Raw genomic sequence first — 13,189 nt, forward strand, 5'->3', positions numbered from 1 at the left:
TTATGAGCTTTCCTGTCCTTTTCCCTCCGATTCTCCCCCTGCACTGGAGGAGGGGAGGGGGAATCTGTGAGAGTGGCTTTGTGGTATTTTGCTAGCCGGAGTTAAACCATGACACCTACAGAGATGGAGCCCACATGGACCTTTGTGAATGACCAGCAGAAACATTCACTACCCTCCAGTTGATCATTTACAGCTAACAGCACAAAAAGACAGTCTTCTGCCTCCAAGTCACAAAATTAAGCCAGAAGACTAGCAGCCAGGAAAGCAAATGGAAAGTTATTCTTCATGCAAACAAATATTAACAGTTACAATCTAATTATGAGAAATACCCAGCTACAGTGAAGAGGTCTAAAACTTGAATTTAAAACGACAAAAAAACCCAACCCAAACTAAAAAAAAGACAACCAACAAAAGGCTGCTCAATAGTATTTTTTCCTCTCTGGAAAGCATAATGAAGGGCTAACTAAACGAGAAGTTTCCAGTTATTTCTACTTTCTCAGGATGATCTTGTGTTAGCTAGAAAAAAAGGGCAAAATTAAATATTCCTCAATTATTACTGAGAGTGGGAAAGATCAGTGTTCAGAAAACAAGCATTACGTGATTTGCTTGGGGTTTTTGTTGTGTTTTGGTGTGAGGTTTTTTTAATTAAAGAAAACTGAGCTTGTTCTCTGCAGAGGACTACTAAAGCTTAGAAATAAACTCTACGAATGTTTCACTTCAAGGCAACAGTGTTTGGTATTCCTCAGTACTAACACATCTGGAAAAAACTGCACTAGAAATTAATTTACAAAGTGCAACTGCAGAAGCAAATTAACTGTCTCCAAAATTCAACATAGCTAAGGAAGGTAAAATTGAAATAAAAATATTGTCTCCTAAGTTTCCTCTCCATATGTTTACAAACCATATGAAGTGAAATCTTTTAAACTTAGCTGAAAGGAAAAACATGGATATTAAAAATCTCTATGTTACCCTTACTACTGTTCTGGAAGGGGCCTGGTGAATGTTTGAGTAATCACGTTTATCCCTTTTCAGTGGTTACAGGAAGGTCCTTGACTGGGAAAATGCTTTTTAGCAGTTCTGAATTCAACCCATTTGAAGAGACGAGGATTCAGAGAAACACATTAGCAAGCTAAATATTGATTTTTCAATTCTCTACCTGATTTTTTAAAACTTTTGCAACATTCTTAACAGCAAATGCCTTAATTTAGAAGTCCCTGCAAACCAAATATAAGAACAAAAATGTGTACAGTTAATATACATTTACCTTCTTCAACTGTCTGTACAAAGGCCCCTGAAGAACTCCAATTTGTTGTAAACCCAAAGCTGCGACTGTGTCCAGGTCTCTGGTTTATACTGATTCTCATTTCACTGTACTGTTCCTGAAAAATAAAACATGACACTACAGTATCTGGTATCACAGGAATCTAAATGAGGGAAAGTTTATCCTCTAAATAAGTGAGACCGCTCACAATGGGTACTTTAATCATCTATTATTAGCATCACAGACAAAGCAAACAGCATTGAAGTCAGTTAAGTAACTCATTTGTTTTTCATTCAAGCAGCTATGCTTTCAGTTTACATTTATATTTTCTGCATATATATATTTAGCTGTGCATTTCACTTATTTTAAATGTTTCCTAACATGATGCTAACAAAACTTAAGACACTTGAGGAAACGAAACCTCTAAATGTCTTCATGGATAGTCTTGTAAACTTCTGAAACACCTTATCCTAAGAGAGCATCAGTCAAAGAGAGATGTGAAAAACCTAGGTAACAGTAATTCATCATATTTATTTTCTTGCATATCCTGCATTAGACATCAACAGTTTCCTTTAAGTTCAATACTGCAACTGATTTACTTGGGAGAACAATCCTCTCTTTAATTTTGTGTGAAATACTACTAGCTTGCTATGGATTTTTTTAAGGGAGGCCTTAGTTAATAAAACTAATCCCAGAGTTAGCTATAATCCAAATCTTCCATTCTAGCGGACTTTCAAGATGCTTTCAAAATCTGAATGAAAACCCAACATTACCATTTTAAACTACAGAAATATTAGTTTGGGAAAACATTTTTGAACATGTGCTTTCAATCCTACAATATATTATGAACATGTGTTGCATACATTAACATTTTAATGTGAAGTCATTAAAAAAAACAATTAGAATACCCAAATGCATGCTTTTTGCTTCATTATTATGGAACTGACACTGAGGGCCACAAAGATGCACAGAGGGCTGGAGCATCTCTCCTGTGGGGACAGGCTGAGAAAGTAGGCCTTGTTCAGCCTGGAGAAGGCTCCAAGACCACGTGTTATCGCACCTTCCAATACCCAAAGGGGCCTACAAGAAAGCTGGAGGGGGACTTCTTACAAGGGCCTGTAGTGACAGGACCAGGGGTGATGGGTTTAATTGCAAGCAGGGAGACTTAGATTGGATATCAGGAAGAAGTTCTTCCCAGAGAGGGTGGTGAGGCACTGGAACAGGTTGCCCAGAGAAGCTGTGGATGCCCCATCCCTGGATGTCTTCAAGGCCAGGCTGGATGAGGCTCTGAGCAACCTGGTCTAGTGGAAGGCGTCCCTGCCCATGGCAGGGGGGTTGGAACAAGATGGTCTTTAAGGTCCCTTCCAACCCAATCCATTCTATGATTCCAAAAGAAAGAAAAAAGTAAACTTCTGTGAAACTGTTAAAATAGGTGTATTCCAGCAACGTGTGCATGGAGAAGACCCCTGCATGTGTAATAAAATTGGTGTACTAAATACACCTACATTTCAGTTGCCTAGCAAACCAGCTTTCCTGAAGGTGGGATTCATTCTCCCTAACTTAAAAATCTTTAGAAGTCTGGGTACCTATGCCAGTTCCCCAAAGTTCCTACATTGGTAGGATGGAACAGGCAACTCCAGGGAGTACAACACAAGCAGATGTAGTCAGTCAGCATCTCTGGGCAGGACACCGACCGAGGAGGCTTCAGCAGTACCTTAGCGCTGGGTGCAGATGACAACAACACTGCAAGGCAACAGCCTGAGGTTTCACCTTGTGTCACATGAAATTTTCCTGGCAAAACACTCTCAGTTACAGTCCAGGGTAGAAATTCAGTCTTTTTTTCAAAACACAGCTCCTAGCTTGCAAATGCTGCCATACAGAAAAAGTTTTTTTTCTATTCAAACTATGTCCTTAGGTGAGTAACAGTACATTGAAAGTTAGTCTACTAACAGACAGGTTAGCACGTTGGGCTAGAGCACATACAAAGCTTTTGAATTTCAGTGTGTACATGAAAATTACTGCAGTTATTTCTATTTCCACAATCCCAACCCAGGGCTTCTTCAAACCTACCTCTTGTCAGAGAAGTAATGCAACTTTGTACACTTAACTTTATCATTTGCATGGGTTGTCTACACTTAGCACTCCACAAAGCTGGTGTTATTGCCCTTATGATTAGTGAACTATATCAATCTCACAGCTCTGATAATGATTTAAAAACATGCCAAATGGAACTTGCATTCCCTAAGTTATAGCTTGCTTGAAGCGTAACATAAGCTTTTTTCTTAGATGTTTTTTAAATTTTCAATGAAACCTCCACATTATTCATTTGCAGGCAGGACAGTTTATAATCTTGTGGTTCATGACAGAAGTAGTTAAAAAAAAACCCTAGTATATTTTGTTCACATTTGGCTCACTTAAAGTGATACAAAGAACCCATATCTAATCCATGTTTTCACTGTTTATGATTACAACAGCAACTCCCTTTGCCTGTTTTTGCTGCAAAACAGGAAAAAAAAAATCTCTTCTTATATAACAATCACAGTTTCAAGAAAATTATAATCATTTCAATGCAATGGCCAAGGAGTACCAGGAGTATTAAACTGAACTGTGTTCCTTTTCCACAAGTGATTAGGAAGCAGAATGGTTCAGAGAGACTGAATTTATAAAAACCTGGTGTGGGGAGTGATTTCATAAATCAGCATCCAAGGTCTTATGATCCTCACCCAAGCAATTGGCACAATTAGCTTTTACAGCAGCATGAGGAATGCAAAGAATTCATCTCTAATCTGTCAATGGTTATGAATCACATCATTAGATGTTACAGAAAGGTATCGATAATTAAAACCATTGCTGATCATTTTTCACATGTGAAACATGCAATCCATTGGAGGAAATAGCATTTGAAAACACATATTCCACAATAACACTGAAAGGCCCAACTCCTGGATAAGCACATACACAGAGAGATGGTGACTTGCTTTAAAATTAATTAATGAGCACATAAATCAGATTAATTTCAAGTAAATATCTATTAAAAAAAAAGTGGGGGGTGTCAAGCCACAACAGATGGGAAAAAAAGGATAGTATTATATTAATGTTTAAGGCTGGTGTTTCAAAAGCTGATCTTTGTTTTCCACCACCAGTTTAAAAGTGCAAATGAATGCTACAGCAGCTCAGATCATTCATCTAACTGACACACCTGATTGTGCGCACAGTGTCCTAATTCGGAGGATAACAAGAACTTTGCAGACATCAGACAATACTTAGAATAACTATTAGAATGAGAAATAAAATTAAGCACAGTGCACAAAGGGTAGGGAAAAAAAGCAGCAACAGCGTCAATCATTTTCCTTACTTTCCCTTAAATCAAAGGGAATAGTAGTTCTCTGAGCTGTTTTCTTACTACCAAAAAATACTTAAATTAGATGTAATGTTATTTTTTTTTTTTTCTTTTACTCTGCTGTAGCATTCAGTTACACTATGTAATCACATTATTTCCACACTTACCAGGGTTTTTGTATCCTCAGGCTCTGGCAGACTAACATTTTCTGCAGAAGATGCAAGTGAAAGAGAATCAGAAGGAGAGCAATACTCTGGTTTAAGAATACTGCTTCCAACATCTTGGTCTTGGGATTTTACAGGGAATGCCAGACTAGGAGGAGGTGTTGACTGAACACCTTCTTTTTCCTCCTCCTCTTCCTCACCTCTGCTTCTGAATGCACTAGCGGAAAGAGGGTGTGCAGAGTCTGGTTGTGAAAACGAACTGCTAGTGAACAAAGTTTGAGTTCTTTTAGCTTTTTCCACTTCTCCATTGTATTTCTGGGTATCATCCATCTAGGAAAAAAAATAAGAGTTTGGTAAATATGTGCTTTTTAAAAAAAAGTTCCTACGCTTTCAACAGCCTAAATATTTAATAAAAAAACCTCTCCCTTTCACGCAAATTATATTTACCGTACCCATTACTAATTACCCACTTTAAAGAAGAGAAACATATTTGTTTTTCTTGAAGTGCTAGTAGAATAAATAGTCCAGACTTTTAAAGATAAACTTGTTAAAATCATCTGCTTAGAATGATTTGCATTCTTACCATTTCTTAAATTGAGAAAAATTGGGATTTTGGAAAAAGCTATGAAAATTGACATAGCAAGCAGGAAGTAGGGGGAGGGGAAAATCGATTTCTGTGTTTCATTGCCTTACTAAGCAGGCAAATTTTAGGCTAGCACAAAATTTCAATTTTAAAAAATTCAGCAGAGCAAAGGAAACCTGTATCACCTGAAAAAATTGTCTAACACTTACTTACGTTAACTTAGCTTCTAACAAAGGCAGGCTTTTTTTATAAGGAACACTAAGGAGACTTAGTACAGGCAATAAAAAGATTATTCTACCAAATATATTTATCAGTCTTGTTTCTAGGACAGCCTTTAAGTACAGAAACACAAGTAAACATCTAAAGCCACAACAGAATTGCCTGGTCTATTAACACAGCCCTCAAACAACAGCAGACAATTTTTAAAAACATAACAATGTTAAAAATCCACTGTTCCCCCAGCTACCTAAGATCCCAACATTTACAAAGTCAGTGCATGAAGAGGAATTTTACCGTGAACGACCGTGGAAGTGACGAGATTCCTCTTGAGTGGACACCAAAAGGCCTTGGTGTAACCACAGATGTTAGCCTGGAGGTATCAGTTTTCTGGTAACTTCTCGGGAGAGAAGCTGAAACCTGAGCTGACCCAGTTTGAGCATTCACCGAGTAGCGGGTAGACAAAAGAGACGAGCTCTGCTCCTCTGCCAGGCTCTTTGACGGAGCGGGAGCTTCACGAGCGGCCATGCCCTCCGTCAGGTTCTCCTTGCGCGGTTGTGTGGCGTACGCACTCTTGCTGTCCTTAGTGCTGTAGGTAGGACCTTCTTCCAAAAGGTAACCTTTTGCTGCTGACCGTGTGGAAGGTGCTTTTTCTTCACTAAACACATCGTCATTCAGTGAATATGTCCATCTGTGTTCATATTTTCTCTGCCTGTAGGAGTCTTGATCCTTGTCCTCCCTACAGTGACAGAGTGCATTGAAATACTGAACAAAGTGACCTGACAAACAGGCACTAAGTCGTTCGACTACTGAATATTCAAGGTAGAGCATGAACAGTGAAACACATCTCCAGGAAATGAAAATGAAAGGCATCATTTAAAAATATTAGTATTTTAATATATTTTTAAACCTACCTTCTTCACCCTCCTCCCTATTTCAACGCTCCCCTAACTCAGGAATACTACTGTCACATTATCAGGTTGCCACCATCAGAGAAATCTCTTTGACAAGAAAATGATATAGTTATTCATGTTACATATCCTCAGAAATTCAATTTTTTTTGAGGAAAGAATGGGAAGAAGGTAGTTCCCTAACGCTGCCTGAACTGTATAGCTCTGCTGATACCTGCTCTATGAAAATTTTGTAGTGAACTTCAGGTAACAAAATGAGATGGTAGCCTGAAGTTGAGATTTTTTTTTTTTTCTGCTATTCATTCTTTTGTCAGAAAGATTATCTCTGTGATGGTTGTTCCTTTACCACATAATTTTTAAGATTCTGATGATATTGGACATTTCATACAATTAGCACCTGTAATTTTATTCAAGAGACTAATTTTTTGTCCTCACAAATAAGTAAAAAAATCCAGAAACTCAAAATGTTCTGTTTTAAGACTTTACATTTCTTTTATCAATATGTGCATGTACATATTCCTTTCATCTCAGCCATGCATGCATTAAAAAACAACAACAACCACAACGACCCAACAGACTGTCAGTAGTAGAAATAGTAGTAGTACTTTGCTACTCAGTTTACACTTTTTTTTACTGTTCGGAAAGAATTTTATTCTGTAAATACTCAGAGGAACAATTGGGGATAGAGGGGAAATCAAGTAAAAGTTTACAGGTCTCTGATAGACATTAAAATTCTGGCTGTATTTATCCACAGTGGTTAAGAGAATAGCAAATGCAGTGGTGGAGGAAAGAGAAAGAGTTAGGCTGACCCAAGAATAAAAAAGGCAGTTGTCCAGTTCAACACTGTTGTTTTAATCTCTTTCAAGTGGATGGAAATACAGACTTCTCAATACATTTATTTATGAATAGCAGAGTAAAACATCATTTATAGAGCAAAACTGCTTAACATTCTGTTAAAACAATACATTAGCGGACCATATTCTGTCCTTCAATTGCCTAGATTTCTACACTATAATTTGCAACTAAAATTGTTGAGATCTCTGCAGAATCAATTGCAACTTGCCAGTAAAAGCTGCTCAAGAATTCAATGGAATAAAAAGGCTCAGATTTAAGTTATTCAACATAATACTCCCATCAGGGTCATTACCTCTCCTGCTGCATTTCTTTTAGTGACTTGGTACTCCTTTCTGACACCTCAGAGGCTCTCCTTTCTATTTCTTCTCTCTCTTCCTTTTTCTTTTGCAGTTCAGAAGTGAAGCTCTTTCTACGATTCTTCCATTTTGCTAGATCCTATAACATGAACGTATATAGCTAGATTTTCTCAAGACCTTCTAAATCTACAAAGGCATCCCATCACATGCTACCTACTGCCTTGATTTTATTTGCATGCCTGCATCGTGGTCACATTTTCATACACCTTGCCCCTAAACGATAAAGGGGTTCTTGTATTTCAGTTAGGGTTACAGGCTCATGTTAAAGTTAACAGCTGTAATTACTGGACTACAAGTGGAAAAGTACATGTTTTGTTCTCCCTCCTCTGCCCCTTAACTTTTTCAATTTTATTCTAGAACACTTCACCCAACGAAGCATAGTTGAAAAGTCCTGCAAATACCATTTGTATTTCTTTGTTGTAGGCTTTGGAGTTTGTGATTATTTTTTTTTTTCCAAACCATTACTATAGTAGACTGATACATTAGTCTGAGAATAAACACGCCTTAAATTCTAAATTGAAAACATATACTTCTATATTTTCTTCATTTCTGAAAAACCACGACATGAACTGGCAATCTTCTCCATGAAATACCATAGCTGAGTTAAGGGAAGTACTGAATATTAGAACTGAGATGGTTGAGATGCATTAAACAAAGAGCTATGAACTTCTTGCTTGGTGCTCTGTTCTTAATTTCAGCTTCTTGTCGGTAATCATGGCCAAGCAGAGATTTTAATAAAAAAGAAAAGGTCTTCAGATACCCTTATGATGCTGTGCAAAGCTACCACATCAGTTTACCAGCTGGATCTAAGACATAGTTCTTAGAGGTTAGGAGCCTCAAGAATTTGCACAAGGAAGTTATTATTTCCCCTCCTTCTCCCAGAAGATCAAATACTCAGACATTCTAATAGTTTAAAAAAAAATAAGTATTCACAAATTTCAGATAACACATGAAACTGTGCCTTAAGTTTTCTTTATGTCCACAGAAATCAAGCCTGAAGGCTTTATTACCATATATACAAGTCTTACCCTGAAACATTAATCGAATGCTTACGGTGATATGTAAAATATTTTCAGTTCTGTATCAAACAGACATCCCCAAAACCACCAGTAGTTCCATGAGATGGATTGTTTCAGAAGACAGCCCCATAAATTGGTGCACACCTGCCAAGGCCTGTTTTCTAGGGACACTGAAAGTAGGCAGCCCTCAGGCCTCCAAGCAGGACACGTGAGGAGGGTGAAAAGGAGCACTTACTTCTTGCCACTTCAGATCTTGTTCCTGTAACTGTTCTTTTATCCTTTGAAGCTCTTCATAACGGATTTTGCGCAATGACTGCAGCTCCTCTGCACTGACATCATTTAAAGATTTACTCCTAGAAAGAAAGATTACTTGGTTTTATCACATCTTGGCACATTTATGCATGTTTATTGTCACACTTATGCAAGTGAAACCTTTGAGAGAGAGATTTATATTAGTACAACTGAGCATTCTTAAGTGTTATTTTGAATACAGCAGGAAACACATGGGCAGCTGAATAAGCAAGGCTGGGACGTGCTCTAGTGCCAGCACTCAAGTCACTAGTTGCATACTTGAGAAAAAAAATAATCAGGTTAAGGGAATAATCAGCTCTGTAGCAGCTCCACGCTGATCATTCACATTGAGCTCCTCATACCTGACTGCTACTTCTGGTTAAACTCGTTACTCTCTTTATTGACCTTGTTCCTTTCTTTGACCTAAAAGGCATTGTCCCTTCTCGAATCCAAATTCCCATCCTTTCACCTCTCTCCAGTAACAGCCCCAGAATAACCTCCTGTTCTTTCTTTCCTTAAGCTAACTGTAAAACAAACTGTTACTGATGCTGTGGCCCTTCACTACCAAATGCTCATGAATGTCATGGGTCCCAGTAGCCTACGTTACTCCTCCCCAAGTCTTCCCTGATGCTTTTTATCCAAGTCAGGATGGCTAACACATCCATCTTGTCACTAATTTCTTCACCACAGCTACAGATTTCCCGCCATGAACTCCTACTCACTAGTTCCCTTCAATCTAAATACCTCAAAGCTCACGTTTCATGCTTTTTTCCCCTCTCTCCAATGCTATTTTCTCCTTTATTTTTTCACACTGCAGTGATAAACAGGACTTTCAGCTTAGATATAGGACAAGAATCCAGCTCGGACCTGACCACAAGACACCGAGACACCAAGCAAATGCAGGTGTTTCGTCATAAGGTTCAATGCTGTCATATAAAAGTCAAGCTAAGCTTCTGGGGTTTATTTTCTTTTTTTTTTCAAAAATACTTCTGTTTCCACTTATCCTAACAAAATTTGAATGATGGAGGGGTGTAACCAAGTTCTAACAGGTCTTGGAAATGTGGCACTTCTCCGATACGACAAGAAATCAGGTTAAAAACAAAACTGATTCAGCACAGGGCCTTGCTCTAATCTGTTGCATACCAAGAGAGATCTGAACTAACAAACCAGACTCTCTCACTTCCTCCCAAGAGGCCCAAATCACTTTCATTGGTAACGTAAGACTTTGGACTTCGGCCTCAAGAAATAAAGGCTAGGGCATTGACTCGTTATGCCTGTTTGCTTGCCTATTTTCTGAAAGGAAAGAATGCCAAATTTAGCAAAAAATCTCATGGTCACTACTGCAAAAGCTATTTCCTTGTACAGTTGTTCAGATTTCTTTTTTTTTATGGGTAAGTTATATCACATGTAGAATCAGTTTTGGGTAACCGAACTGTACATAAGGATCAAAATTGTTCCAGATGAGGTCAAGAAAACTTAACATCACTAAGGTTTCCTATTCTTTCTCTTGAGTTTCTATATCAGCCTGCAACAAACCAGGAAAATCTAGACCTAAATAAAATATGCCCTAAGTATGGGTATATTCATATATTCATACCCAGGAACAGGATGCTAGTTTCAATTCTAGTCTTAACTTCAAAATCTAACTAGTGACCTGAGCCTTCTGAGTCTCCCTCCCCTAACAACTAACTTCTTCTGAAATATTTCTTGCTTCTTCTGAAAGTGTTTAGTTATTTAGCAGGTTCTGCCTCAGGGTAATAAATAAATAAGTAAATAAATAAATGTAAATTTAAAAAAAAAAATAGAACACCATGCATAACCAAATACTTAAAAGACCATCACACAGCAAGTGGAAAAATACTTCTCCGAGTCATCATAAATGATGCCTAAGATCACTCGGCACTAACCAATAAATTTACCACTGAGACTTCAATAAGCTGGAGTATATAAAATAGCTACAGAACATTCATCAATCCCATGATAAACACCATGTTGTTAATTATCCTCAGATTCTAGCTGTACAGCCTTTGAAATAAAATATTTATTAACCCTCCTTTATATTTCTGAATGGTTTAAAGTCTAATTTAAATACAGAACACCACGCACTTCAAAAAAATAGTAGAGCTGATTTTCAAAGTGGCTGATAACCATAACTCAGTACCCTAGACACCAGAGAGAACTTCTGCCGGACGCACAGCTTTTAGTCTCTTACATTCGTTACGTAAATTGCTCAAGCACAGAACAACAAAGCAGGCATGCACAAGCTGTTTTCAGCATGAGTTTTGCGCTACCGTGCATGCACGAAAACGTAATGAGGCAAAAACAGCGTTATGATCTTTCAAGCTTTTATCGAACTTACCCTTGCTCATCAGAAAGCTTTTGAAACAGTCTGAGAAATCAGAAACCAAAAAAGAAAAGATTCAGTGTCTTGATACTCATAACAACATTAACACCACGAGTACACCAGCACTCTCACTCAGTGAAGGGGAAACTGAAAGCCTGAGGACCAGCCAGCATGGAATAACACACCGGAGATGTGACGCTAGTCAAAAAACACATCAGGACTTGCACGATGCGTAAGTCGGGCAGAAAACTGACAGAACAAGGCTGCCTGTAAGTTTCCAGCCTTTCCGATTTAGCAATACTGCACAAATAGAGCCCTGTATGAATTCTGCATCACTAATTCCAGCGCTGCTGAACAGTGTGTTGGTCAAAAGATACTCATTTCAAGAAATGAAAACTAATGCCAACTTGAGTCCCAACAAGAACCTTACGGAGGCTGCTTTCTTGTTACTTCAACCATCTCTGATACTAAATGAAAGTAATACTTGGAATGAAAAAGAATAAAAGGCCATATATAGAAGTTTAGCACAGTAAGTGGAGAACCAAATTCATCCAGTACGATTCAAGAGGATTTTTAGTATTCTTGAATATGAGTGTTTTAGTCTATTGGATGAATTCTTAAAAAGCGAAATATTTTCAAGCACTTCAGAAATATTCCTCTGTGAAGCTTGCACTCTGTTAACAGTATTAAGCTTAAAAATTAAATGCAGCAACATCAAAGTATCGACTGGAACATGGAAGTGTCTTAGTCACATAGTAATGATGCACAGCTGGGAGAACTGCAACTTGCAATGCCGTATTTTCAGAGCTAAGGAAACACTCAAAACCCCACTCTCCCTCAGTAAATACAAAATCCAAAGGAGAGCTAGGAAGTAGTTAAAAATAGGATCCAGGGAAAACAAATTTTCGGTACACCAGGAAAGGACTAAGGGAAAGTATTAAGCAGGACTGTATGAAAGCAGAAGGAAAATACTAGCAGAGTAAAATGTGTCACAGTGGCATTTAATATTACATGGACACACAGCTTGCGTGCACCGTGACTTAGGGCGGAGAAAACACCACTAATAGTTTTTTTCACCTCATCTAATCATCTCAAAACTGTGGCAGGACAGTTTACAAGCATTTTCAAACTTGTGTGCAAGCAAGAGTATCAGAATGCCCACTTCCAGAATCTGTCATTAAAGCACTCATCTGTTTCAGAAATGTTTTTACAATTATTTTGGGGGGGGAAAAGAAAATATTTCTAGCCCCCTCAATCTTCTGAATAATCACTTTTCCTGTTCAACCATGGAAAGAAACTTATGCAGAACCTTGAGCCTGAAAGAATGATATATTTTTTCTGGGAGAGCAGCCTAAACCTAGAAAAAAATGCAATTTTTTGTTGAAAATATGGTATTGCAGTCATGAGCTTCTATTTAAAGCAAATAAAAAGCTTGTCCAGGACACCACGAACAAATAGCAGATTGGCAATCTACAAATAGTTCAGCACAAAACGATGCTTTTCTGAATGGAAAAGGGTTCAGCTGCACTCAAGCGTAATCCGTGCAGGACACAACCTGACCTCTCCACCATCTGCCGCTTCTTGTGTCTAACTTTGCTGGCCTCCCTGATCGCTTCCCACTTCTTCCAGTCTTCCTCACTGCACGGACCCGGGATGAAATTTACTGGCTGGACGTTGCTTCCCACCTTCCAAGATTCAATCTTGCGTGTCAGCATATCGTCCTTCTTGTGGCGGGAGGATGGCGACAGGACCCTGCCATTGCTCTTTCTTTCCTCTGGTGTCGTGGTTTTTTCAAGTAAACATAGAAATTTGGACCGGATGTCCTCCGGTAGACTCCATGGATCAGGAA

The 13,189-nt window shown here is 38.3% G+C and overlaps 1 protein-coding gene across 1 annotated transcript in view; it reads right to left on the reverse strand.

The window, feature by feature from the left end:
• The window catches only part of LMO7 (LIM domain 7), a 95,436-nt gene that overhangs the window by 25,646 nt on the left and 56,601 nt on the right, over positions 1-13,189 (reverse strand). The window contains 7 exon segments of the mRNA XM_010160786.1: positions 1,265-1,379; positions 4,769-5,095; positions 5,862-6,303; positions 7,623-7,765; positions 8,941-9,058; positions 11,356-11,385; positions 12,901-13,189. The exon segment at positions 12,901-13,189 is cut by the window's right edge and continues 24 nt beyond it. Coding sequence (XP_010159088.1) covers positions 1,265-1,379; positions 4,769-5,095; positions 5,862-6,303; positions 7,623-7,765; positions 8,941-9,058; positions 11,356-11,385; positions 12,901-13,189 — 1,464 coding nt within the window.

Source organism: Eurypyga helias, unplaced genomic scaffold (assembly GCF_000690775.1).
Source record: "Eurypyga helias isolate BGI_N326 unplaced genomic scaffold, ASM69077v1 scaffold15681, whole genome shotgun sequence".
Taxonomy (NCBI): Eukaryota; Metazoa; Chordata; class Aves; order Eurypygiformes; family Eurypygidae; genus Eurypyga; species Eurypyga helias.